We start from the raw sequence: 24,007 nt of genomic DNA, 5'->3' as shown, positions 1-24,007 counted from the left end.
GCAAAATAGCAGCCATTTATATACTTATTTCTGGTTACAATGTAGTCTATTACTTGTGGTGAGCACTTAAAAAATGTAAAAAAAACTGTGGGAACCTTTTCTGCTATCTAGCAAAGCATATGGATGGGCGATATGACCAAAATCTCAATTTTACTTCACAGTAAAAATATCATGGTTTCACAATTCTCAATATCAGTTTTGATTCCACAGCATAAACTGAATTTCAAACTCTTGAGTTTTTTTTTTTTTTTAGTCCAATGCTTTTTAAGTAATTTAAATTTTCTCGCGAGATTTGTTGGGGCGCCACCTCTCAAACTTGCATCGCTGGTTTTGTCAGCGGCATAATTTGCCCTACTACGAGTTTGTTTACCATCAAACTGATTTCGAAGCTGTTATATTAAGGTACAAATATTGCATAGTGTGCTAATCTGTATCAAAAATCTGGGGAAAAAACCCATTATGATCCTTCATGTGAGTCAATAATGAGTGAGTAGCCTACATCATAAAGCCATTTTCCAAGCCGTGTTTTACCTTACCCTAAACCACAATGGTGAGCATATAATAGTTATTCATATTTTAGAGCTTTCCCAGGAGACTGCATACTTTCATCATTCATCCCTGTGGGTTTACGTACGCCATAGCCATAAATAAAGGAAAGAAGGTCTGGGGGGTGGTGTTCCAGAAAGCAAGTTTATCTTACCCTCAAACAAACCCTGAAGGCCTGCACTCTCTGAAGATTAAACCAAGCCTTGCTGAATCGAGGCATGCTAGTTTAAAAAAAGTGTGTGGGAGTAAGTTTAGTCAACTCAGAGTATGTTCACGGTGAACACACTAAATATTCTCAGGAGAGCGACGATTCAACATGAAATCACATTCTCTATCTTCTCTACCGGACGAAGACGAGGTTGAGTAGACTCGTTTTCAATTCTAGTTGCTTCCTGTATAGAGCTCGGGCGTAGACGTTATGGAATGGTGGATTGTGGGTAACGGCGGCCATTTTACAGGCAACGCAAAAGCAGGTATGGAATAAGGTAGTAGCGTAGCCGGCCGGTCTCCACCAGGGGGCCAATCCATCACCCGAAAAGCGTACCACCCCCGGGGGCCGCCATTGGCTAACAAGCCATCACCTGCTGTTAGCATGCCATTGACTCCCATTCATTTTGGCGTCACTTTGACAGCGAATAACTTTACATCTGAGGCGTTTAAAGACTCTGTTTGTCCATTATTTATTTCTAAAGAAACACGACAAAATGTATAAAAGGCTCCATTACCTTGTATCTTATGTTATGGCCCCGCAGACGTCACGTGTGGCCATATTTACGTGACGTCTGCGTGATGTCAACGCCTCGTCTGCGCCTTAAATTTAATGGAATAAATAGCAGAAAAATAAAAAATTAAGACGTTGAGTGAGACGTTCATTGAGACGAGTGTGTGCTGCAAAGTTATATTATTGAGCCTATCGGAACGCCATACTCCCCCCTCTCACACTGCACACTGAGTGAGCACAGCCCAGGACCAGAGACAGAGAGGGTCGAAGAAAGCAGCGGAGCTTAAGTAGCGTTTTCTCGGAGTTCACTGTGTGCTTTCTACCATGCACAAATAAAAATATCACTGAACTTTTGCTGTGTAATTGTAACACACCAAACCAACAATTACTAAAAACACACAAAAACTGATTTTGCACGGGCATTTTGCACTAGTTGTATTGAATGCGAGAAAGGATGCGAGAGTGAGAAAGTTGAAAATAAAGAGAACTCGTCTAGGTCTCGCCATAGACAGCCTATAAGAAAGGGTCTAGCTCAACAGGTGTTGTGGTTCCTTCACTGTCCTGCTGGAGGCGCTGTTGCGCGCTGTGTTTCTGCTCGTCTCCTCCTCTTCCTCTTGCAGGGCCTTTCAAAATCTCCCTGACCAACCCATTATAACAGACAATGTTGCACGCTGACCCGAGCACTCAGCAGAAAGACAACTCACTCACAGCTTTTGGTATTAGATCCAAACACTAGCAGAACGGTTCAGTTTGAGCGCGTGCTCTGGATCAAACTAATGGACTTCTAGGCGAATAACGGAGAGAGAGCGCGCGCGCATCTGTGTGGTACCGCCGGGTATGTTCTGATGGGTTTAACTTTGATTTGATCACACACAAATCACAGTCATATCACTCCTAACAGATTCATGCATTCGTTTTGAACATTATATGTCCTGCATATGGTTTATTGAGCTTGTGTCGTAATTTGATTGGGTGATTCATTTGTGACTGACAATGCTGAAGTTCAGAACTTTGTATCTTCTACGTACAAAGATTTTTATTATTGTTTTCTTATACCTCAAACCAACCTGAGGGTTAATGTTAGGTAAATTAAGTGTTTGTGTAGGCTTTAAATCTGTGGCAGTGATCTTTTGTGTGTGTGTTTATGGCGTGTTTGTGTATTTAATGTTGCTGTGTGTGTTTATGTTGCTAATAGTTACTGTTATGGACTGATGACCTCGATCATCTGAGATAGCAGAACTGTAGACGTGATGAGGGAAGTTGGTTTTCAACAGGTTATGGCGTCATTGTTTTAAAATGACTAGGCTAATTGTTTAAAAGTCGTTCAAAACTAAGTTGAAACAGAATCAGACACCACCAATCCCTACTGAGTTTTCTGTCTACCGCTGAATCAATTCATCTGTCTCTGATGTGTGTCTGTTATTGTCTTCCTTTGTGTCTGTTTCACTGCTGGACACTTGCATGATGCTGAAATCTCTATGATTGTTGATTAGGTTTTGCTGGATTGCTTTTGAGCTGGGCTAATATTAGTTATTAGAAATTAATATCTAAAAGTGATATTTAATATTATGCCTAACATTTGAAAGATTTCTCAGATGTCTCATATTCTATTCTCTTATAGCTCTATATGAGACCTGTTGCTATCAGATACCAAAGCTTCAATGGGTGCCGCTCGCTGATGGCCAACAAAGCAGACTTTGACATACATATGATATTTTCTTGTAAAATTACTTAGGAAAATGATTTAAAATGTATTATTGCAGTACAATTGTTACTTGTGCATTATTTGCAGGGAGAATGGTTCCCATGGTCATTTAAAAAAACTGCCCCAAAAAAATTTTCCAGACCTGGAAATATCATAATTTGCATTTAAAATGAAATGATTTAATACAATTTTAAAATGAATAATTTTAGTACATCCATTTTAATTTGTTCCAATTATGCTCAGTCTAAAACAAATGTTTGCTCAAAATTCCTAATTTTGATTACAATCTCAATAAAAATAATTATGAATAAATATGAAACGAATGCAAAAAATAAAATGTAAAAAATCCTTCATTGGTTTAAAAAACTGTGGTTACCCTGTTTACAACTTTTGTATTTAAAATTAATCTGATATTAAACATTACAGCTATAATTGTTCAGACTGAGATTGAAAAGTATTTTGATTGACGTTGTACATTTTATATGGTTAGAATAAATTGCCCCTGAAAATCAATTCCAAATATTACCTCGTCCATATACTCTGAATCTATTCTTTATGAATAGAGGAACACCTGGCTACTCTCAGACGTCCTTGTAAGGGGCCGGTGATGTCATTGGCAAGGAGCAGATGGGCACCAAACACCCTCCCCCTTTTTGTGTGTGTGTGTGTGTGTGTGTGCGCACCATCTACTGAAGAATAATAAATGCATACACATACTTGTATCCTTTCAGAGGTTTCAGGGCACCTTGGGACAAAAGTGTGTTTGATTTGTGTTTAGGGCTGCACAATATTGAAGAAAAATGCGATAACTTGTAAAATAATGCAATATTCAAAATGCAATACGATAATGCTTTACTTGTGTAAAATAAATGACAATTATATTTAAATATATTTAAAAAACTGAAAATTATATAACCACCAAACATGTTTCACATTCTTTTTTTGTGAATAGAAAGCATCCTCATAACTTCTGAAAGTAAACAGCAGTGTTTTACTGTAGCATTACATAAAAAGTAAGTGTCATTTTAACGTCAGTGGGGGTTTAGGGTCTCGGGTAGGCCTACATTATTTAACAACAGAAATTGAATAATTAAATGTAAAAATGAAACGGTGCTTAGTCTTCACTGTATGAATTAAATATATAGTGATTCTTAGTCGATTCCAAAAACACGGAATTGAACACCCCTAGTGAATACTCACTAAGATTTTGTTATAATTTTGTATGTATTTGGCCGTATAAGCTGCGGAAGAGAACTGAACTCGGAACCGCGCGCTGTCCGACAGGTGGCTTTCTGTGTGCGTGAGTACTTCACTTATTGCGCTTATTCGCTTATACATTAAGAATGTCACGCGTATGTAACAGTCATGTGTCCAGTCTACTCTCTGCGTGACCTTAAACTTGCACTTTGTTTTTGTAATCTTTTGGAGTATTAAAATCATGCAGTTATCGCCGTTGCAATATGCACATTTGCGATATTTCAATCATTTCAATAGGCTATATCATGCAGCCCTGATTGTGTTCATCATCTCTGTATAGTTATAACTTGTGTGTCCTGACATTGGCCTCTCTCATCTGTGCACCGCTCTGCATTTAGCCCACAGATCTCTTCTCTTCCTGAGCGGATGGATTTTGTGTGTCAGAAATAGTGCTGTAGGTCTGTATGCTCTCCATTTTTGTGGATCAAGCTTAAATGTTCCCTTTGGATCTTATACACACACATACTCTCAATAGCCATGAGCACACAATCATTGCGTGTGTTTGCATTGAGTAAAACTTGCATGCAAACAACCATTGCAATTTTAGTCAATTTGCACGGTAGCAAGTATTAGGGACGTCTCTAATAAACTGATAATTATTTTCTTGTTATGGCTGATTATTAAAATTGACTAAATAAATATCAAATAAAAGTTCAATCAGTTTTTAATTTTTTTAAATTGAATTTAGTCATCACAACATAAAATTTTAAGTATGAAAAATGGAAGTGAATTTTAAGATTTGTGAAAAATTACATTTAACCGTGTTAATTAGTGTCTTTAAAAATTAACATGATTATTCATTTTTGTTAGATGATGGCAAAAGTGGTGTTTATTTATTTATTTATTTAAAAATTATTTTTAAAGAAATGATATAATAAAATAAATTAAATGATAAAATAAAATAAAATCGATAATATTGGAAGATAATTGAAATGTTACTGATTTATTACACATCCCTAATATCCTCATGTTCACCTATTAATTCAAAAGATTGGTACCTGACTCAATGCTCCTTATCCTTCTGAACGACTAAAAGGTTAATGGAAATCCATTAGTCAAGTCTGGGAACGTTGTTTGAGTTTACAAGAGCTCTGCTGTTATGAAAGCTGTAGTCCTTTAATGGCTGAAATCCAATACAGCCTCGCTGGTAGAAGTGACCAGTGTGTGTCAGGCACTTGCGCTTGAGCTCGTCGTTCCTCTTGTCCATTTCTTTAATTTTTTACTCTCTTCTTTGGTTTCTGATGGCTCTTTTTGCATCCTTGTGTTTTGAACAGGAAGACATTGGAGTTATTGTGAGTGTGGAGGTGAACTCTCTGCCTAAATAGGCCAAATGTCAGTGGGCAGAATGTGTAACTCTGTGTCTCTGTAGGAAAGGCTGATGGATGGAGCGAGGGACCAGTATGAGGAACGATTGAAAGAGGTGTTTGAAAGTTTTGATGGCAGTGGTTTGGGCTCTCTGAGTCCTGAAGAACTGACCGATCTCTGCCGGGCCCTTCAGCTGGAGGAGAACACACTGAACACACTCTTACACACACTGCTGCAGGATCAGATCAGTGCTCGGGTAAGAGAACATGCATATTTTTTTATTTTTTTCTATTGTTAATGGTCAGGGGAATTTGAGTGTGGATTACATTTCAGAAACTTTGTATTTTGTACAAAAAAACCCAAACCAAAGAACTTTTTAGAGTATCTAAAACAAGAAGTTGCATAGTCTTGATATACTTGGATGAAAAGAGGAGTGGTTTATTGCTACTTTTCTCATTTTTCAGGTTGATTTTGAACAGTTTAAGGATGTGCTGATCCTCGTGTTGTCAAGTACAAACACAGATGATCCAGAGGAATGTCTTGAACAGCCAGGTAACGTCCTCATAATGTAGCTTCTTATGTTCAGATCTGGGCTGATAACCAAAATAATGCAGGTATGAATCATGTAATGGTAATCTTGAACGTTGGAACATCATTGCTTCATTTATTACTGAACTTCATTGACCATTTTAAATCTTTGGAATCAGCTATACTTATTTAACTCTAATTGGTCATTGGAAACCCAGCTGTCTAGATAATGGCATTAGTATTTACTATTTAAACTCCATTTTCAAGCAATCATCATCTAACATGCTGCAATAAATATTTATCTGTATGGAAATAAATATCTGATTAGGTATAATATAGTCTCTTTGTGTTTGTCGCCATTTATTACTATTGTCGACTATTGTATGAGACTATTACAAAATTCAATTATAAGATATATTTTGACTATTTACTATAATTGACTGTAATTGGAACTGCAGGTTTTGATCAAACGGTTTTGCTCAGTGTTTGGAAATCCTGATGTAACCGAGGATGTATTAAAAGCCAGACAGCGGGAGCTCAGGGAGTAAATAGGGAGGATGTGAGGTTAAATCTGGATTAAGAAGGATTATCTGAGAGCAGTGAGAGTGTGAATGAAGACTATTCTATCTTAAAACAAGCTCTTCTCTAATTATCACATCTCACAGTTAATGATGGTAGTCTGGACATTGCTATGTGGTTCCTATCGTGTTTTTAGAACATTGTGTCGTTGCTAAGTGGTTTAATACTGGTCGTCACCGTTTCCAAGTCTTTATGATATTCCGTTCCTTAAATATGGCTCCTTCCTCAATTGCAAGTCTACGGCAGTGTCTGTCGGGCAAGAAATGTAACCCTGATTGCTTAGAAATGTGATAAACCACCTCTACTCAATAAGCCGCATAATCGGAGTTCATTCATATCTAAACACTTAAAGGTGGAGGATCTTTCCGAATTTTAGATAAGACCCGCCCTCTCCACTTTTTGAATAAGTTTGATTGATTCACCAGAATGATTGACAATTAGGAGGACCAATAGTATAGGTGATCCACCCGGAAGTAAAAAATCCTCCGCTATACCTTTAAGATTTAATAGGTTGGGGGTTTGTTCAAATCCTTAACCTTAACCATAACCATAAGCAATAGTGATGCTTGCCTTAGCAAACCTTTTCTTCACATGAATCATTTCTACCTGCATAAAAACATATGATAGACAGCATTTATACACACAGTGTATGTGTTACCCAGGGTACTCAATAAACAACTTGGCATTCATCGTTTCAATCACGGGTCTCAGGTGAGCGGTAAACACACGGCTCACAGATTTTGTTTCTAGGATTTTCCCGCACTCTTAGCAAAATATGACACTGGCTTGATTGTTGCTGATATATCATGAATGATCCGGTAATGAAATCAGACTATGGTACGGTTTGTCTAAATTCTGTGGTGCCCGTATACACTACCACTTAAAAGTTTGAGATCAGTGAGAATTTTTAGGAAAGAAATAATACTTTTAATCAAGTATGACAATAAAGACCATTATAATAGTACACAAGATTTCAAGTAAATGCTGTTCATTTCAACGTTCCATTCAAGTATTGACAAAAATGTTAAGAAGCACAACTGTTTTCTACATTGATAATAATAATAATAATAATAATAATAAGTAAATGTTTCTTGAGTACCAAATCAGCATATATTAGAATGATTTCTAGAGTGTTTTGATTTTACTGTGCAGATATGTATTTCTAGTTTAAATGTTGCAAGAATCCTTTTGTCTCTCCCCTAGATTCCCCAGAAGTCCAGCCACGCTTTGTGAAGGGCAGTAAGCGCTATGGCCGTCGCACTGCTCCGGAGTTCATTCACACACACGCTGATTCACACGCACAGGCTGAAGATGAGGAGGAGAAGGATGAAGATACTCAAGAGAGCGATGACAGGACTGTTCCCAGGAAACGTGAGGTAACAAACACAGACGTGAATAACGGTGAAGCTAAAGGTTGAGGCACATTCTTCTCATTTGGAATCATCCATGTCTGAATACACAGATAAGATGAAGGTTAAAGTTGTGAGTCTCCTTGAGAAAACGTCCAAATTATTTCAGCCGCAAATTCTGAACTAGCTCTGAAAAACTCTGGCTGACTGGAGAGAGCAGAAACACACAGTCTGGTTGTGTGTGTGTGTGTGTGTGTCTTTGCCCTATGCTCTGACAGCAGTTCTGTGTGTCACTGAGTTAATGAGATTTTAGAGTCTCAGAAGACACATCCCACTGGCTTTAAAGCACTCAAACTATCGAGTCAAACTAACCCTATCTTGTGATGAAAAGATGTTTTAGCAATTTCCTGCTGGCGTGTGTTTTGTGAGCTTTGTGTGTGTGACTCTGGCCACGCTCTCCAGCAGGTGCACATTAATACACACTGCTGCGCAGAGCTCTGTCTGATAGTCTGACGTGTGAACAATCCTCCGGTTCTATGATAGCAGATGTGCGGGGTGTGTGTTTGGAGGGGGGTGGGTGTCTATTGACGAACAATGACCCCTCCCCTACCCCCTGAATTCCATTGCAAGTATTCTCCATCTGCTCCCTACACCCCCCGAAATTCACCCGGTCCGTATTTGAACAAACACACACAATGATCTTGACTAAACAATAGGGAAGTAATTGATTCAGTGGCTTTTTAGTTTCACAACCTGTGGCTAGTTATGCATTCAAGCCTGTAGGTTTATTGCAGGATTAATGTATTATATTTATTTACATTATTTTTTATTTGGTTATCTAGTGAGTTATATATAATGGTTTTAAAAGTAATTTAAGCTCACCAAGGCTGCATTTATTTGATCAAAAATACTTTAAAAACAGTAATATTGTGAAATATTATTACCATTTAAAATAACTGTTTGCTATGTTAATAAATTTATAATGTAATTTATTCCTTTGGGAAAACTTAATTTTGTAGCATCATTACTCCAGTCTTCAGTGTCACATGATCCTTCAGAAATCATTCTATCATGCTGAGTTGCTGCTCAGGATATTTTTTTTTATTATTGTCAATCTTGAAAATAGTTGTTGCTTAATGTTTTTGTGTTTTATATTTAAAACAAAAACAAATTCAGTAATCTTTGAATAGAAAGTTCTAAAATAGATTATATTGTTAACATGTGAATGACTTTACTGTCACTTTTGATCAGTTTAATGCATCCTTGCTGAATAAAATGCATTATTTCTTTTCAAGAAGTAAAAAAAATCCCACTGACCCCAAACTTTTAAACGGTAGTGTTTTTATGAACATTATTAAATTCCTCCGAAAGTGTTTCACACATTGCTTAGGTGATCACTGAAGGCATTTGTTTTGACATTGATGTAGTCAAATTAAATTATTAATGTGACAGTTAACACCCCTCCTTATACTGTATGTTCACCTCTATTAGATCTTCTGCTGTCTCGTTGTTGCTCAGTACTGCCCCCTCCTGGGGGTGTGATGATAACAAGTTTTTCATTTGTGCATTTTATTTTTATTTTCATTATAGCGCTGGAATGCTGACATGAGCATTTCTGAAGAGTTTGAAGCAGAAGGTAAGGTTAAATACTCTCAAACCCCCCTCAGACATCTTCCTTCATGCTAGAGATTTACACTGGTTTGTGTGCAGGTCAGATGCACCTCTGGAACCCTGATGAACCCAGTACACCACGAGGCAATGCAGTGCCACTCTGTGACTTGGAGGAGCGTTTGGAGAATGCCTGTCATCAGCTCTCTCTACCCATAAACGGCATGGCCACGCTGCAACAGCTACACGAACTCTGCCAGCGCATAGGCATTGAGGTATTTTCCATCATCACAACCTGAGATACATTAAGTGGTTAAATGCCATATTAACACACAGTTCTTGTGTTTTTGAATGTTCCCAGGTGGGTGAGAATCTGTTGCAGGGTGCTGATGAAAGTGTAATGGATGTGCAGGAGTTCATCTCATGCATAATAAACCACAGCAAACCTCCCACACCGTCAGTATCTACACCCTACAGACAATTAAAGAGACACCATTCTACTCAGGTAGTACACAAAAATAGATTGTACGCAAAACATGCTGAAATATAATAGTTAAACCTCTTTTCCCCATCCCTCTCTCTCTCTCTTTCAAGTTTGATGAGTCGGGCCGAAGGATCTCCTGTGCTTTGAGCAGTACAATCGGTCTGCGGGTGTTTTCGGATTTGGATGATGGATCGGGACACGCTCCTGTGGAAACTCTGCTTTACCGGTGGATGGAAGAGGGAGTGGACAATAGCTCCGCGATCCTACAGGTAAAACGCACAGACGTTGTGCATCTACACAACTCTACGTTTAATCTGGGATATTCGTAACAAGTTTTTATGTGTGTGTCTGTCTGTAGGCTCTGGATTTTAATCTGGAAGGTAAAGTGAATCTGTCTGAGCTGACCGTTGCTCTAGAGAATGAGCTGCTGAGCACTAAGAACTCGATCCACCAAGCGGCGCTAGTGAGCTTTAAGGCAGAAATCAGACATCTGCTGTGAGTCCATGTATTTGAACTCTAGCTCATTCCAACTCTCACAGCTCACTCAAGCCCGGTCTAGATTTATCTAGAACTAGAACTTCTCCAGCTTACTACTGCATGATTCATATTACTAATTTGTATGATCATCGTAATAATCATTCATTAAATCCGACTCGTATACCAACACTCACTCCAGCTCATTACTCTAATCATCACTCTAGAGCACTGTAGCTATTCATTCTGCATCATACTCGATCACTTCAGTTTGTTAATCACACTTGCTCTAGCTCATTCTAGACCAGTGGTTCTCAACCAGGAGGCCTTAGCACAATTCCGCAAGGGGGCCGCAAGATGGCTTTACATTTTTTTAAATAAGACAAAAAAAAAACTATAATTTTATTTGAAAATCAGGATTCCCACAGTCTTGGAAAAACTAGAGTTAATTTTAAAAGTGTCATTTCTAGATCTGGAAGTGTAATAAAAATGTATAAAATATTTTTCTAGTCATGTAAAACTCTGAGGAATTACTAGTAGGCCTACTACTAATAATAAACCTATTAAAAATCATTGAAAAACAGTTTCAGGATAATGGACTTCTGGATAATGAATTTATGTAATTCGAGTGCTTAATTCTATTAATGAGAAGGGAATATTAATCTAAATGTGTATTCTGTTTAATCCATTGCTTCATTCTCTCCAGTAAAAGAGTGTGTTTGCACAGTCTCAAGCCGGGATGGGAAACTTCAGCCCTGGAGAGCCACTGTCCCAAGGAGTTTAGCTCCAACCCTAATAAAAACTTAAATGCCTGTAGCTTTCTAGCAATCCCAAAGATCTTGATTACCTTGTTCAGGTGTGTTTGATTAGGGTTGGAGCTTAACTCTGCAGGACAGTGCCCCTCCAGGACCGAAGTCACCCAGCCCTGGTCTAGAGTGACCTAAATCCAGGTCTTTATTCAGATTTACACCACACACTCAAGGTCACTCTAGCACATTAAATTGTCTTCACGCACTCTACATCAATCTAGCTCATTATTCAGATTCACTCAAGATCATTTTAAAATCATCAGAGCTCCAGATTGATTCTAATGTAATACTTCTTTGTGTGACAGTGAGTGTGTTGACCTGGAAAGGCGTGAGAAGGAGAGGATTCGCTTTGATCTGGACAAAGCAGAGAAACTGAAATCTCAGCTGGCGTCTGAAGTGGATGACCACCATGCTGCCATCGAACGCAACAACGAACTTAACCTCCGGTAACATTTCACTTTCAAGAATTTCATAATTAAACCATCTTACTCCCTTTAAATGCAGAAAGCTCTTAAAGATTTCTCTCTGCATATCATCTGTGATGTGACATTTTCCTCAACAGTATCTTTGTTTACCTGCTGAGACTTGCTGCATAAACTCAGAAGGCCTGTTCTGTGGACATTGATCTGTGCATGTGGGTGTGAGCATGTGTATTCATGTGTCATGTGCATGTGTGTTTATGTCCATGCATGCAATTATGTACAGGAAGTTGGAGCAGGAATATAAAGAGAGTATGACCGCTCTGAAGGCAGAGCTAAGTAGAGAGGTGGAGCTTGTGCAGCAGCAGGCCAATCAGCAACGAGAAGAGCTTGAACAGGGAATTGGCAAGCTGAAAGATGATGAAACCTTCTTACGAGAACACCTAACTCTCACCATTAAAGTAATCAGCATTTTGCATTTGTTTTTTTACTTGCACTATGAATTGCCTGCTACATGTTTACATCACATTTCTGTCAACCTGTCATATTGATTTGATTTTGTGGTGGGAATTGAAGAATGTATTGTATGTGTTTGTCTTCAATAACTTTGTGTTGTGTAGGAAAATGGTCGCCTGGAGTCAGAGCTTATTGAGACCACAGAGAAACTGGTGGAAGCGGAAAACCAGTTGAACAAAGTGCAGAAAAATCTGGACGGTGTTTTGAAAGAGAAGGTACTGAAATCAGCACAGATGCAGACATCAATACTGACATGAGGAGAAACATGCGTAGACTGATAGTGACATCACAAAGACGCCCATCTTTGCTGACATCACATACTCAGGCCTGCTCAAGTCTTGAAAAAACTGAATATATGAGGTAGTCTAATTTTAAAAGTGGAATTTCTATACCAGGGAAAGCTATCTAAATTTGTGTAACTACATGGGAATTGTTAGATATTTATATGAATATACATTTTTCTAGGCAAGAAAGGTAAAGATTTTCTAAAATGTAGTACAAATATTATCTTTAATCCTTTATCCAGTAAATCATGAACATTTGGAAAGTTGATATTGATATTGTCCACTGATTTAGATGATCATTACTGATTTATTTAATTTTTGCAGTGTTTATTTATTCATTGTTTTGTTTTGAGGGTTTCTAAAATTTTCTTTTTATTTCTGTGTGTGTAGTTTGGTGATTTGGATCCAGACAGTGCAGAGTTTTACCAGCAGGAGGAACGTCTCAGACAGCTGCGCAGAAACTACGAGGAGCAGTGCAGGGTCTGTAACCTCTCTGTTTTTGTATATTTTCCATGTTTCATTCTATTATTCTGCCTGAAATTCACATCTATATCTATATCTGTATGTGTATTGTAGGAGCTGCAGGATCGTATAGATGAGCTGGAAGCTCAGCTGGAGGAATATCAGACTTCAGGTCACACACCCTCGACACGTCCCGGACTGAGTCTGTCCGATGAACTGGCCAGCAAGAGTCCAGACCCAGGTAACATGTACATGTGTGCTCATACTCATAGGCAACACTGAATGAATGCTTACAGTTGGACATCTCCTGCCACATGTAATGAGCTGTGCTTGTTGTGTGTATGCATGTGTAGGTTCTCAAGAGCGGCAGCCATTAAACATGAGTCTTGAGACAGAGATGTTACTGGAGCAGCACCAACAAGAGATAGAAAACATCAGGGCAATGGTGAGACATCAGGATGATGTGCATACTAAAACTTTAAAAAAATTAAAGATTTATCATAAAGTGTATGAAACCAAAGAATGGGTTAGTAGTGTATTTGCATTCATATCAGTAAAGAGATCACTCAAAAATTCCTTTACGATGAAATTAAATCCAAAACTGCCCTGGATTGGTCGAAGAATAAAAGACGTACTGTTGCTCTCTTATCCCCTCTGTAGGTTTATGAAGAAAAACGCAGCGCAGAAGAGGAGAGAAGTCGTCTCTCTCTGCAGCACCAACAGGAGGTGCAGGTTTTGAGGGAGGAGATGGCAAGAGAACTAGAGAGAGCGAACAGATTGGAGCAGGACATTTCTGCCCTCCAAACTCTCCACCAGCAGGAGCTTCACTTTCTCACACAGGAGGCTCAGGAAGCCAGAAGCCGTGCAGAACAGCTGGAAGCGAAGGTGCAAGTTCTGGAGGAGAAACACACTGCCCATGAGGAGCAGAGCAGAGTGCATGCTGAGGAGATGAGTTTGAGGGAGTCAGAGCACCAAAAGGTGCTGGAGGCAAGTCTGCAGGAGCAGAGAGAGAGACTGCAAGAAGAGAAGGAAAGGGAGGAGAAGAGGCTCACGGAACAGTGGAAACAAGAGCAGAAGAGCTATGAGGAGGTGCTAAGTGCTCAGCTTGAGGAGATGCAGCAGAGAACAGAACAAGAGTGTGTTGAGCTGGAAAAGAGGCTCAGGGAGCAGTGGGAACGAGAGAGGCAGGAGTTAGAGGAGAGCAGTAAGGAGGCATTGCAGTCTGTGCTGGAAGAGAGAGAACGGAGGCTCAAGGAGGAGTGGGAACAGGAGAAGCAGGAGCTAGAGGAGATCGGTAAGGAGGCATTGAAAGCTGCGCTGGAGGAGAGAGAACGGAGGAGAGAGGAGTGGGAACGGGAGAAGCAGGAGCTAGAGGAGATCAGTAAGGAGGCATTGAAAGCTGCGCTGGAGGAGAGAGGACGGAGGCTCAAGGAGTGGGAACGGGAGAAGCAGGAGCTAGAGGAGATCAATAAGGAGGCGCTGCAGGCCGTGCTGGAGGAGAGGTTGGAGAGGGAAAGGAGGCTCAGGCAGCAGTGGGATGAGGAGCGGGCTTCATTAGAGAACAAGCATCACGCTCTGCTACTACAGCGTTTGCAGGAAGAGAGGGAACACCTCCGAACTCAGCAGGAAGAGAACGAGAGCATGATAATTGAGCATTGGGGGAGAGAGAGGGCTCAGATGGAGAAACAGCATGAGGAAATGCTGCAGGCCTGTTTGGAGCAGGAGAGAGAGAGACTGCAAGTGGAGAGAGAGGAGCAAGAGAGAAGGTGGCAGCAGGTGCTGAATGAAGAGCAGGGCCGGATGGAGGAGGCACACAGGGAGGCCATGCAGGAGCTGTGTGCCAAACACAGCGAGGAGAGGGAAAGAATCAGCAGCCTTTTGGAGAAACTACGCACCGACATTGCAGAACAGAGGTAAGACACACACTTGCTAACTGAAAATAACCTTAAAACTTTTATATTTTTACGTGTGAAAATTTCTACTGATGCATGTCCTCAAAATTGGATACATTGCAATATTTGTATTTATCAAAATATTATCTTTAGTACAAGTTTTGTCTTACCCTGGATCCCCTATTATGTGCCTCATGCTAGAGTCCTCTATCTGTGAAGCGTATTTAATTGAACTGTGGTGGTTTTCATTTTTTTGAGAAATTATATTTAATTATATATATATAATATAATATAATATAATATATATTTTATTTATTTATTTATTTATTTTCTTTCCTTTTAATTTCAGTTTAGGAAGGTTCTTTTTAATAAAATATTTTTTTATTTAATTTTTTATAGGTTTTAATCTTCAATATATTTTCTACCTGTTTAATGCCACAGTAGCTGACATGGCATAAATGACAGACAAACATTTTACAAACATTTTCTTTAAGTATAATCAAGTTTTTAAAAATTGCAGTAAAACAAAATACACTTATATTAAAGATGCATTCTCTGGAAACAAGTCTTAAGCAGTGTTGTTTCTCAAGTAATAATAGGGGAAACACTAGGGAAACAAGTAAAAAATTAATTAAACTGAATTAAAACATCTTGGGGAAATTTGGTCCAAATAAAGAAGAAAACTCCAACCCTGCTATTGGAGAGCTTCTATCCTGCAGAGTTCAGCTCCAAACCCAATCAAACACACCTGAACCAGACCTAAATCAAGGTATTCAGGGTTACTTTACTTTACTAGGCTTACATTTCATGGAGGTGTGGTGAAGCAGGGTTGGGACAGAAGTCTGCTAGAACAGTGTTTCCCTACCCTGGTCCTGGAGTACCCCCAGAACTGCACATTTTAGGCCTTGTCCACACTAAAACGAGAAGGGGTTGAGAATCGGGATTGAGAAACATTGCTCCAGGAGCAGGGTTGGAGAACCCTGATATATAAAGGTATCAAAGTCATGCATCTCAAGCCCATGTGTGATGATGTGCTTTTGAATTTAACAGCACATAACTTTTCATCTTGAAACATACAAAATCACTGTCTACTATTCTTCATCTCCACTCATTTTAAATGTGCCATATGATATGAGTTGGTGAGTATTTATTTTAGGTAATGTTATAAGCTGTTGATGTTGATTGGCCGTGTGCAGGAGAGAGCTGGAGAAACAATTCTCTCAGCGACTCGAAGAAGTGGAAGTCCGTTTCAATGGTGACCAGGAGGCGGTGTCTAAACGTTTTGAGGCAGATGTACATAAACTCGAGCAACATTACCAAAGTGAGATTGCAGCACTTGCCCAACAGCATGCTGCAGATCGTGCCCACTGGGAGGAGGAGTCAGTGGCAGCCACCAAGGAGGCGGAGCAACAGTGGAAGCTGTTGAGGGAGGCGCTCAAAATGGAGAACCAATGCCTTGAACTTGCACACGCACAAGATATTAAAGCTCTGACAGACAAGAACCTACAACTTCAGGCCGAACTGGAGATTTTTGTCAGTGCTGCTCAAACAAAAGAGATTGAGCTGAGCCGTCAACTCAATGAGCTGCACAAGGATAGGATGGAGGCCAAAGACTTGCTGCTGGCACGAGCAGAGAACAAAGCCACTGAGCTGGAAGAGATGCTGAAACAGGCCGTGGATGACTTCATCCAGGAGCGAGCGGAGCTGCAATGGAGTCTGTCTGCTTTGGAGAGCAGGCGAGGGGAAGTACTTTCATTCACTGAGAGCATGGAGCTGAAAGGCACAATCCAGGAGGGTGAGGAGCTCCTCTGTCAGGAATTAAAGGATGAGAGAAAGGCTCTGCTTGCAGAGAGAGATGCACTGGCATTTAGAGTGGTGCAGTTGGAAGGAATTGTGTTGCAGTTGAAAGGAACCACTGGAGAACCTTATGCGGAACCCTTGGGGGAACCTTGCGTAGAGTCTATTGAAGGAATCCATGCAGAATCCATTGGAGACAACTGTGAAGAAACTTCCAAAGAATCCACAGTACAGCCCTTTGGTGAACTCAACCAATACACCTGCACAGAATCAACTGATGAAGTCTGTCCAAAGCACCTCATATGTGAGGAGTCTTCTGTAAACAGAGATGATGAAATGGAAGCAGGCATAATGGATGAAGTTACTGACTCTGGGCTTGGTGATCCACAGCAACACAGATGCCTAGAGATTGGAGTTACAAATGATATAACTTCAAACCCTTGTGCTGATGAATTAGATATGTCTGATGTAGAATCTAACAATAGTGGAAGAGAAATCCCTGATTGTGCCTGTCTTATAGAAGAGAAGGAAAAGACTGAGGAGAATCTCAGTAATCCTGGAGTCGATGGTTCTGAAGATGCAGCATTGAATGAAGAGTTGGAGAATGCTGAGAGGAATAGTACAGAGTCTCAAAGAGATTACAGCTTGGAGATGGCCGAGGAAGATATTTTGAATGGCACAGAAATAGAAGCTCAAATCTTGGTTGAGAATGAAGCTTCCTATAACCAGGAGAGCTTGCAACACCATGAATCTCCAAGCACAGATGACACCCTGATCGAATACAATTGCAAACCATTTGAACCTGTGATTGAAGACAATCCAGAGGTCGGTATCAGCATATCAAGTCTTGAGAATGAAATCAGGGCTTTTGCAAATAAGGTTTGTAGCCTAACCACAGTTGACACAGAACTGGATAAAGTTGCTGATTTCAGAGATGTGTGCATACAGGAGATCCTGGATCTTCAAGAAACAGTGATGCAGTACAGTAAAGCTGCAGAAGGCACTAGCTCCCAGTTGCAGAGCCCTAAACAGCAGTATCTGGATAAAGAGAATGTCATGCATCAAGAACCAAATCGTTTTGACCAAATGGAAGCCTCAATCAAAGATGTGCAACTTGCTGAGCTAAACATCTGCTTTGCGCAAAGCATCCAAGAGAACTTGCAGCTTGTGGAGCGCAACAGAAACTTGGAGAAGAGAGTCAAAAGTCTGGAGGGTAAGATGCATGTAGTCCTGGACCTCCACAAGCAGCAGGCGTCTGTCCTGGAAAAGACTGCACAAGATTCCAAACTGAAGGTACTTCTCCAGGAACTTGATAACCAGGATAAGGTGCCGCAGTGGGACTCTGACTCTTCCGATACTTCAAACAACTCAAGCAACTCCCAGTTAAAAGAGAAGATTGCTGCTGTTGCAGAGCTTGAATTCTGCTGCATGGAGTTTGAGAAGCAGAACTTACAACTACGCCAAGAACTTGCTGATCTGCAGGACAAATCTCTCAGGATCCATGAACAAATGCAGGAACGGAGGTACCATGTGATGGTCCCCTTTGTCCTGCTTTAGTAGAACAGAATCCCCAATTCCCTCATCCCATTTGCCCCCTGCTGCTCAATCACCTCTGTGTGTGAGTGCCTGTGTAGACCCTGCCTTTTTCCAGAGATAGAGGCCCGACCGCCACCATTAGTCTCTCCTACACACTTACAAACTCTGGTGGAGTTGTACTCCAGTATTGTGACAAAAAAGATCTGTCTGTGTAGTGTGGCTGTTGTATACAAGTTTTGACCCAATCTTTGTCTAAACTATTAAAAATGTCCTATGCAAACGTGTGGAGCTTGTTGTAAATTTAACAGACTAAATGAATGTTTGACCTAATCTGAAAATTTTTTACTGAACTAATGCTCTATGCAACAAACTAATGCATCATTTTGCTATGCTTGATCATTGTTGTACTGAATTTAATGTCACCCAAGTGGATTTACAATGCCTTCTGTGTTTAGGAGTGAAGTTTGTCGTCTGGCTAAAGAGAATTTAATTCTGAGGCACAAAATCTCAACAGTGAGGGAGGAGGACCTGAGAGAGAACCAGGATGACCTGCGGTAAGACAGGCGCACTGCTGTTTTACCTTAAGAGCTCTCAATTTTCATACAAGAGGTGTTGAATGACAACAAATAATGTCTTTCTCCAGATTACAACACATGAAGCAAGGGAAGAGATCGGTACAAGCTCTCAGGAGACAGGTGAGATTTAACTCCATTACTCAGAAAGTTAAACTGTCATATAGGGAGTTACATGCAGAGATGGAAATTATTTATTATGTTGCCATCTATCATTACAGTGTGTATATTTAAAAGCACAGAAGTGTTTAAACATCATGTAATGAGCCGCGCATGTCCACAAACAAACACACACTTAATGTATTTTTCTCCAGCTCTCAGAGCCTCGTCGCCTGGGACAGCAGCTGGAGGAGGAGAATATTTTATTGCAGCAGAATGCAGATCATGTACTTCGACATGCCCTCCAGGAAGTAATGCGTCATCATGACAGCTCAACCAATGAAAAGAATGGGGTATGGTTTTAAGTGTGTGAATTTCATCGTAAAAATGCTCAGTTCCAGAGACCGGAATGTTTGTTTATTATATTTATCTTTTTCCTCCATGCCCCTGCCTTTCTGAATGCACACATACATGCTTGCTTCCAGTTTTGTGATCGGGAGGAGATTGTTTCCAGAACAGAAAAAGAACTGCTTCGATCAGAACTCAATCGGTGCATAGAAAAGGTACAAAAAGCACACAATGCTGTCCCCCTCATTGCCCGTTTTCTCTCGCATCTGACACTTTACTTTACAAATGTTTCCTGGTCTCCTTCAGGTCATGTCACTGGACTCATCTTTACAGACACTCACTCAGCAGAACGTCCGTCTCAAATCTGACCTACGCATCACACAACAAGAGAGGGATGCCCTCAAACAGGAAGTGATTTCTTTGCACAAAAAAGTGCAATATGCCAATGAGAGGGTGAGTATTGAGGACAGGAGCTTCTGTTATTTCATTAGATGAAGATTGTAACAACTCTCCCTTCCTCTTTCTCTCTTTCTCCACATCAGTTGTTGGAGGTCTCTGTTGTGTCTGCTGGTCAGCAGCAGGGGAGGCGTGTGTGGGCGGAGTTGTCTGGGCTGATGGAGGCGGAGCATGCCTCACTAACTGAGGAGAACCAAAAACTCAAGTGGCAGATGAGCGAGATGAGCTCAGAGCTGCAGACGTCAAAGGATCAGGTCAGGACATGTTTATTAAACACCTCTAGCAGCCATAGGATGTGTGCAAGAATGATGAGTATGATGTTCTTTTTTAGATCCGCCATCTGGAGGCATTAAGTGTGAAACAGAGAGGACTCGTGAAAACTGCAGATCAAGAAAAATCTGCTTTGAAACATGAACTGGAGGCTCTGCACACACAGCTGCTATCAACACGGAACAAGGTTATACACAAGTGTTTTATACACATATAACACAATACACAAACCTTACTGTACAATGAAGCTAATGCCCAACCCCAAATGGGTAACCCCACCCAAAATTGTCAATTTCTATATGCTGCTTTTTATATAAGTTTTATTTTTATTTATTTATTTATTTTTATTTATATATTTATTAGTGCTGTCAACGTTAACGCGTTAACGCATGCGATTAATTTTTGTCTGGTTTAACGTGTTAAAATATTTAACGCAATTAACGCAGCATCCGTCTTTTCTGCCATCCGTTGGCTAGCTTTACATTTTATGATCACGCTCTTATTCATTTAAATGCTTTTAAACATTTCAAGCGCGGCAAGACAAAAGAGAATGCGCTGTCTGTGAATGTCCTTATGTGACACACACACACACACACACACACACACACACACATAGACAGGGCGCCAGAATCCAGTTCTCTTTCGCGCTTGAACTAACAATAACAATAACAATCCCAAAATGTCCGTTTTGTCGATTATCCTCATAAGAGCAGTCTTAAATGATTTATATAAAGTCTAAAATGAACAAAGAGTTGCGAGAGAATGAGGCGCGTGTGAGATCCATAGACAGTATATAAACGGTGAGATCCGCGTGTGTGTGTGTGTGTGTGTGTCTGCTCTTAAAGGGACAGCAGCCAATAAAGCTTCCTGTCAGTAAAGTTAAAGAACAAAGGGAACAGAGAAAATGACTCACTGCTGTTGACTAAATAACTTTTGTAGCTTTAATAAGGATTAACTATTTAATTTATAGTTTATGCAGTGCAGACTGCATATAACTTTGATAACTTTATTAAATTTCTGTATATTTCCTAACTTTTAAGACAGGAAGGGCACGAATAAATATGACATTTATTATGGGTTTATGTTAGCATTGTTTTAAGTTCACTTAAATTAAAAACTGTTATATTTTTGAAGCCTAATAAATGTGAAAAAGAAAAAAAATCAGTAGCTGTATTAATATCAGTAATACTGGCCTTCATTCATAAAAAGATGCCATTAAACAAGTATTTAAAATATACTGTCTTTATGTTGTTTCTACATTAATTTGATTAACTGTGAAATTATTACATTATAAAATATATTAAAAACGTACAAAAACATTTCTTTTTTTATTGCGATTAATTGCGATTAATCACAGAAAAAATTTGTGATTAATCTAGTTAAAGTTTTTAATCGATTGACAGCACTAATATTTATGTATTGTTTAACTTTGGCTAAATATGCATTGTCCCTTGACAGTGACTGCAAAAGTAAATTCATAGTGAATATTCATTCCATAGTGAATATTTCTTTTTCTTGTCAGTAGTTGACTTGATACATTTAACACTCCTTATCTGCACAAACACGCATTTCCTCATAATAACACACTGATTCTCTGTTGTTTCAGGCTCATCTGTCTGCAGTCTTGCCTTCATCTCCTCTACAGTTTCCAGGGGAACAGAGAGGACAGCACTATAGTGACGGCCCAGACTTCAACATGCAGGTAACACACTCACACCCAAACACTCAGCATCACAGCTAGCATGAGAAATCTCTCGGGTCAGTGCATACTCTGTCACGGTGTACGCTTGTGCAGCACTCTCTGAGGATTATTTAGTGTGCGTCTGGTCTCTGAAGTTTCAGGTTTGCTTTGGTGACTTGGGCTCGTCTGGTGTCTATGTTTGTTTGCTTTGTTCTGGAAAACACTCGTCATCCCTTGTATTCACACTCTTTAAGAAGCGCGGGCAGCACTGGGTCTGTTTTCTGTGTAGCAGCAGTGTTAGAGCACCTCCTAGGTTGTTTAAATGAATGGTGTTGGGTGTGTCTTTATTAATGGCCTTGCATGCTTTTGAGTTTGTACCTGTGTAAGTCTGTTCTGTCACAGCTGTGTGTGGGTATGAGATGTTTGTATATAGCACTGTGTGTATGTTTCTCTGCAGGTGTAAGAGCTGTGACATCATCACTAACAGACATAGGAGAGTGGCAACCTGTGACATCATCTCCCATTTGAACTCTTACTCTGTGTACCCCAATCACCGAACCCTTCCTGACAGATTTTGTTGTTTTTGCTTGAGTTGTTAAGGCCAAGGTCTTCTGTCTGATTTAGAATGGTAGTGATTTATATCTGCCACAAGGTGGCGTTATACTGCGTATGCTCTTGGCTGTGAGTCGTTTCCTCTGTCATCCAGATGATGGCACATATATCTGGTAAAACAAGATTTTGACATTTAAATACCATTAAGGGCAGTACAATCTATGTTTGAATTTATTTGAAGATTTTCAAGCATTTGAAAAAGCAGTATTGTTTTGTTTTTTTAAAGTTTGCACTGTTATGGCATCAGTTTTAACATGATATCGCACTACAGCTGAAATGAATGATTGTTCTGAGATAAATCCAGCTTTTGAATTTTATTTAATTTTCTTATTTATTTAATTTAATGAAGACTCAATCCATCACTTTCTCTACCTCTACATGTTTTTACTGAACCTTCTGGCATTTCTAATTAATGAATGATGTTTATTTATTGATTTAATTTATTGATTTATTTTATTTTATTAGTTGGATTATGTTATGTTGCTTTACTTGGTTTAAATGTTTTATGTCCATTTATTGATGTGAATGTGTGGTTTTTTTTATATAAAAGTGAGACCAAATAAACTATTAGGTGAAATATTTTGCGTAGTGTTTATTATTATTATTTTTTATGATTTACTTGATTGTCCGTGACCTCTTTACATGTCCCTAATTTTACTCTATTAATATTACAAAAATAGTTTTCATACATTTAATTGTTTTCATTGCTCATAAATCAAAACGGAAAAAAAACTCAATAGATCATATACAAGTAAGGGAAGGTAGAGAGACCATGCAAGGTTATTAACTGTTAATTTAATAATTCTAAGAGCAGTTGTGGTGTCTACCATAACTAAGGCAACGGATTTCTAGCAGACCAATGACCTCATGACCTCTGACCTTGATCTGTATGCCCAGCAGGACGAGCGGGAGGTGGCGCTTTTACAGATGGAGGAGAGAATGAGAGAAGTCGAGCTCATGCTCAGAAACATCAAACTGTTGCTTCAGGAGAAAGTGTCTCAGCTTAAAGAACAGGTACAGAAATGCACAAACATGCTCCCCTGCCCTTTGTCACATTCTTGATCATGCTTTTTACTCCAAACCAGACTTCCAGTTGAACCGTTCTGTTCTCTCTGCTTCTGCAGTTGATCAGGAACAGTGAGTCCGACGTGTTGATCAAAGACCTGTATGTGGAGAACGCTCAGCTGCTCAAAACCTTGGAGAAGACCGAACAGCGTCAGAAAGTAGCAGAGAAGAAGAACTTCCTGCTAGAAGAGAAAATTTCCAGCCTCAACAAGATTGTCCGTGACCTCGGCCCTTCCCCTTTGACCCCTGCGCCCTACCACTTTACACGCTCCTGATTTTACTGTATTACACACAGTCAAGCTACAAATGCAGGTAGTCCATAAGACTTGCGCACTATATTCTAAGTCTCTGAAGCCATACGAAAGCTTTGTGTAACTGACCGAAATATAAGTATTTATTTACTGAAAATGTTCCCCTCTGCAATACAACTCAAATCTCTTTCCCAATCATTTTCATTTCTGGGTGAACCATTCCTTTAAAGAGAAGCATCTCTATTGCAGTCTTCAGTTTTCTTTCAGGAACGAACATGTCACAATATTCCTCATTTAAATAATTCTCGCCCAAGGCATTTGCAAAAAAAGGGGGTTAAGCCTGTCAGTAGTGTGTTAAAACCATAAGGGGAGCAACAAGCTT

The 24,007-nt window shown here is 39.6% G+C and overlaps 2 protein-coding genes across 4 annotated transcripts; both read left to right on the top strand.

The window, feature by feature from the left end:
• The first annotated feature begins 1,906 nt into the window (after positions 1-1,906).
• Positions 1,907-23,788, top strand: LOC311280331 (uncharacterized protein). 3 transcript variants are annotated; one of them, XM_084392425.1, is made up of 26 exons: positions 1,907-2,102; positions 5,599-5,790; positions 5,999-6,086; positions 7,845-8,017; positions 9,581-9,626; positions 9,701-9,873; positions 9,960-10,103; positions 10,193-10,351; positions 10,441-10,577; positions 11,671-11,811; positions 12,071-12,245; positions 12,405-12,515; positions 12,975-13,064; positions 13,161-13,287; positions 13,400-13,491; positions 13,707-14,959; positions 18,727-18,825; positions 18,915-18,966; positions 19,158-19,295; positions 19,428-19,505; positions 19,597-19,743; positions 19,833-20,000; positions 20,078-20,203; positions 21,623-21,718; positions 23,210-23,323; positions 23,434-23,788. In XM_084392425.1, exons 2-26 carry the CDS (start codon positions 5,608-5,610, stop codon positions 23,647-23,649), a joined length of 4,326 nt encoding a protein of 1,441 aa, XP_084248551.1. In that variant the 5' UTR covers positions 1,907-2,102; positions 5,599-5,607; the 3' UTR covers positions 23,650-23,788. The 3 variants fall into 3 exon arrangements, with proteins under 3 accessions (XP_084248551.1, XP_084248550.1, XP_084248552.1); XM_084392424.1 differs by having other exon boundaries at positions 23,207-23,323; XM_084392426.1 differs by lacking the exons at positions 23,210-23,323; positions 23,434-23,788 and adding an exon at positions 22,155-22,883.
• On the top strand, positions 16,121-18,417 carry LOC311280189 (uncharacterized protein; the record flags this gene model as incomplete). The annotated part of the gene is made up of 1 exon (XM_084392163.1): positions 16,121-18,417. A coding segment is annotated over one exon (2,172 nt), but the record flags the coding sequence as incomplete, so codon positions are not given.
• Positions 23,789-24,007: the final 219 nt, after the last annotated feature.

The sequence above is a fragment of the Rutilus rutilus genome (assembly GCF_951802725.1).
Source record: "Rutilus rutilus genome assembly, chromosome: 20".
In the NCBI taxonomy this organism is placed as follows: domain Eukaryota; kingdom Metazoa; phylum Chordata; class Actinopteri; order Cypriniformes; family Leuciscidae; genus Rutilus; species Rutilus rutilus.
This window is presented reverse-complemented; position numbering and strand designations above follow the sequence as displayed.

Bases quoted from the DNA above. Each gene is read 5' to 3' on its own strand.
- LOC311280331 (XM_084392424.1), top strand. From the start codon at position 5,608: ATGGATGGAGCGAGGGACCAGTATGAGGAACGATTGAAAGAGGTGTTT. The intron at 9,627-9,700 runs GTAAGGTTAAAT...GTTTGTGTGCAG, and splicing joins TGAAGAGTTTGAAGCAGAAG to GTCAGATGCACCTCTGGAAC. The intron at 19,296-19,427 runs GTATGGTTTTAA...GCTTGCTTCCAG, and splicing joins CAACCAATGAAAAGAATGGG to TTTTGTGATCGGGAGGAGAT.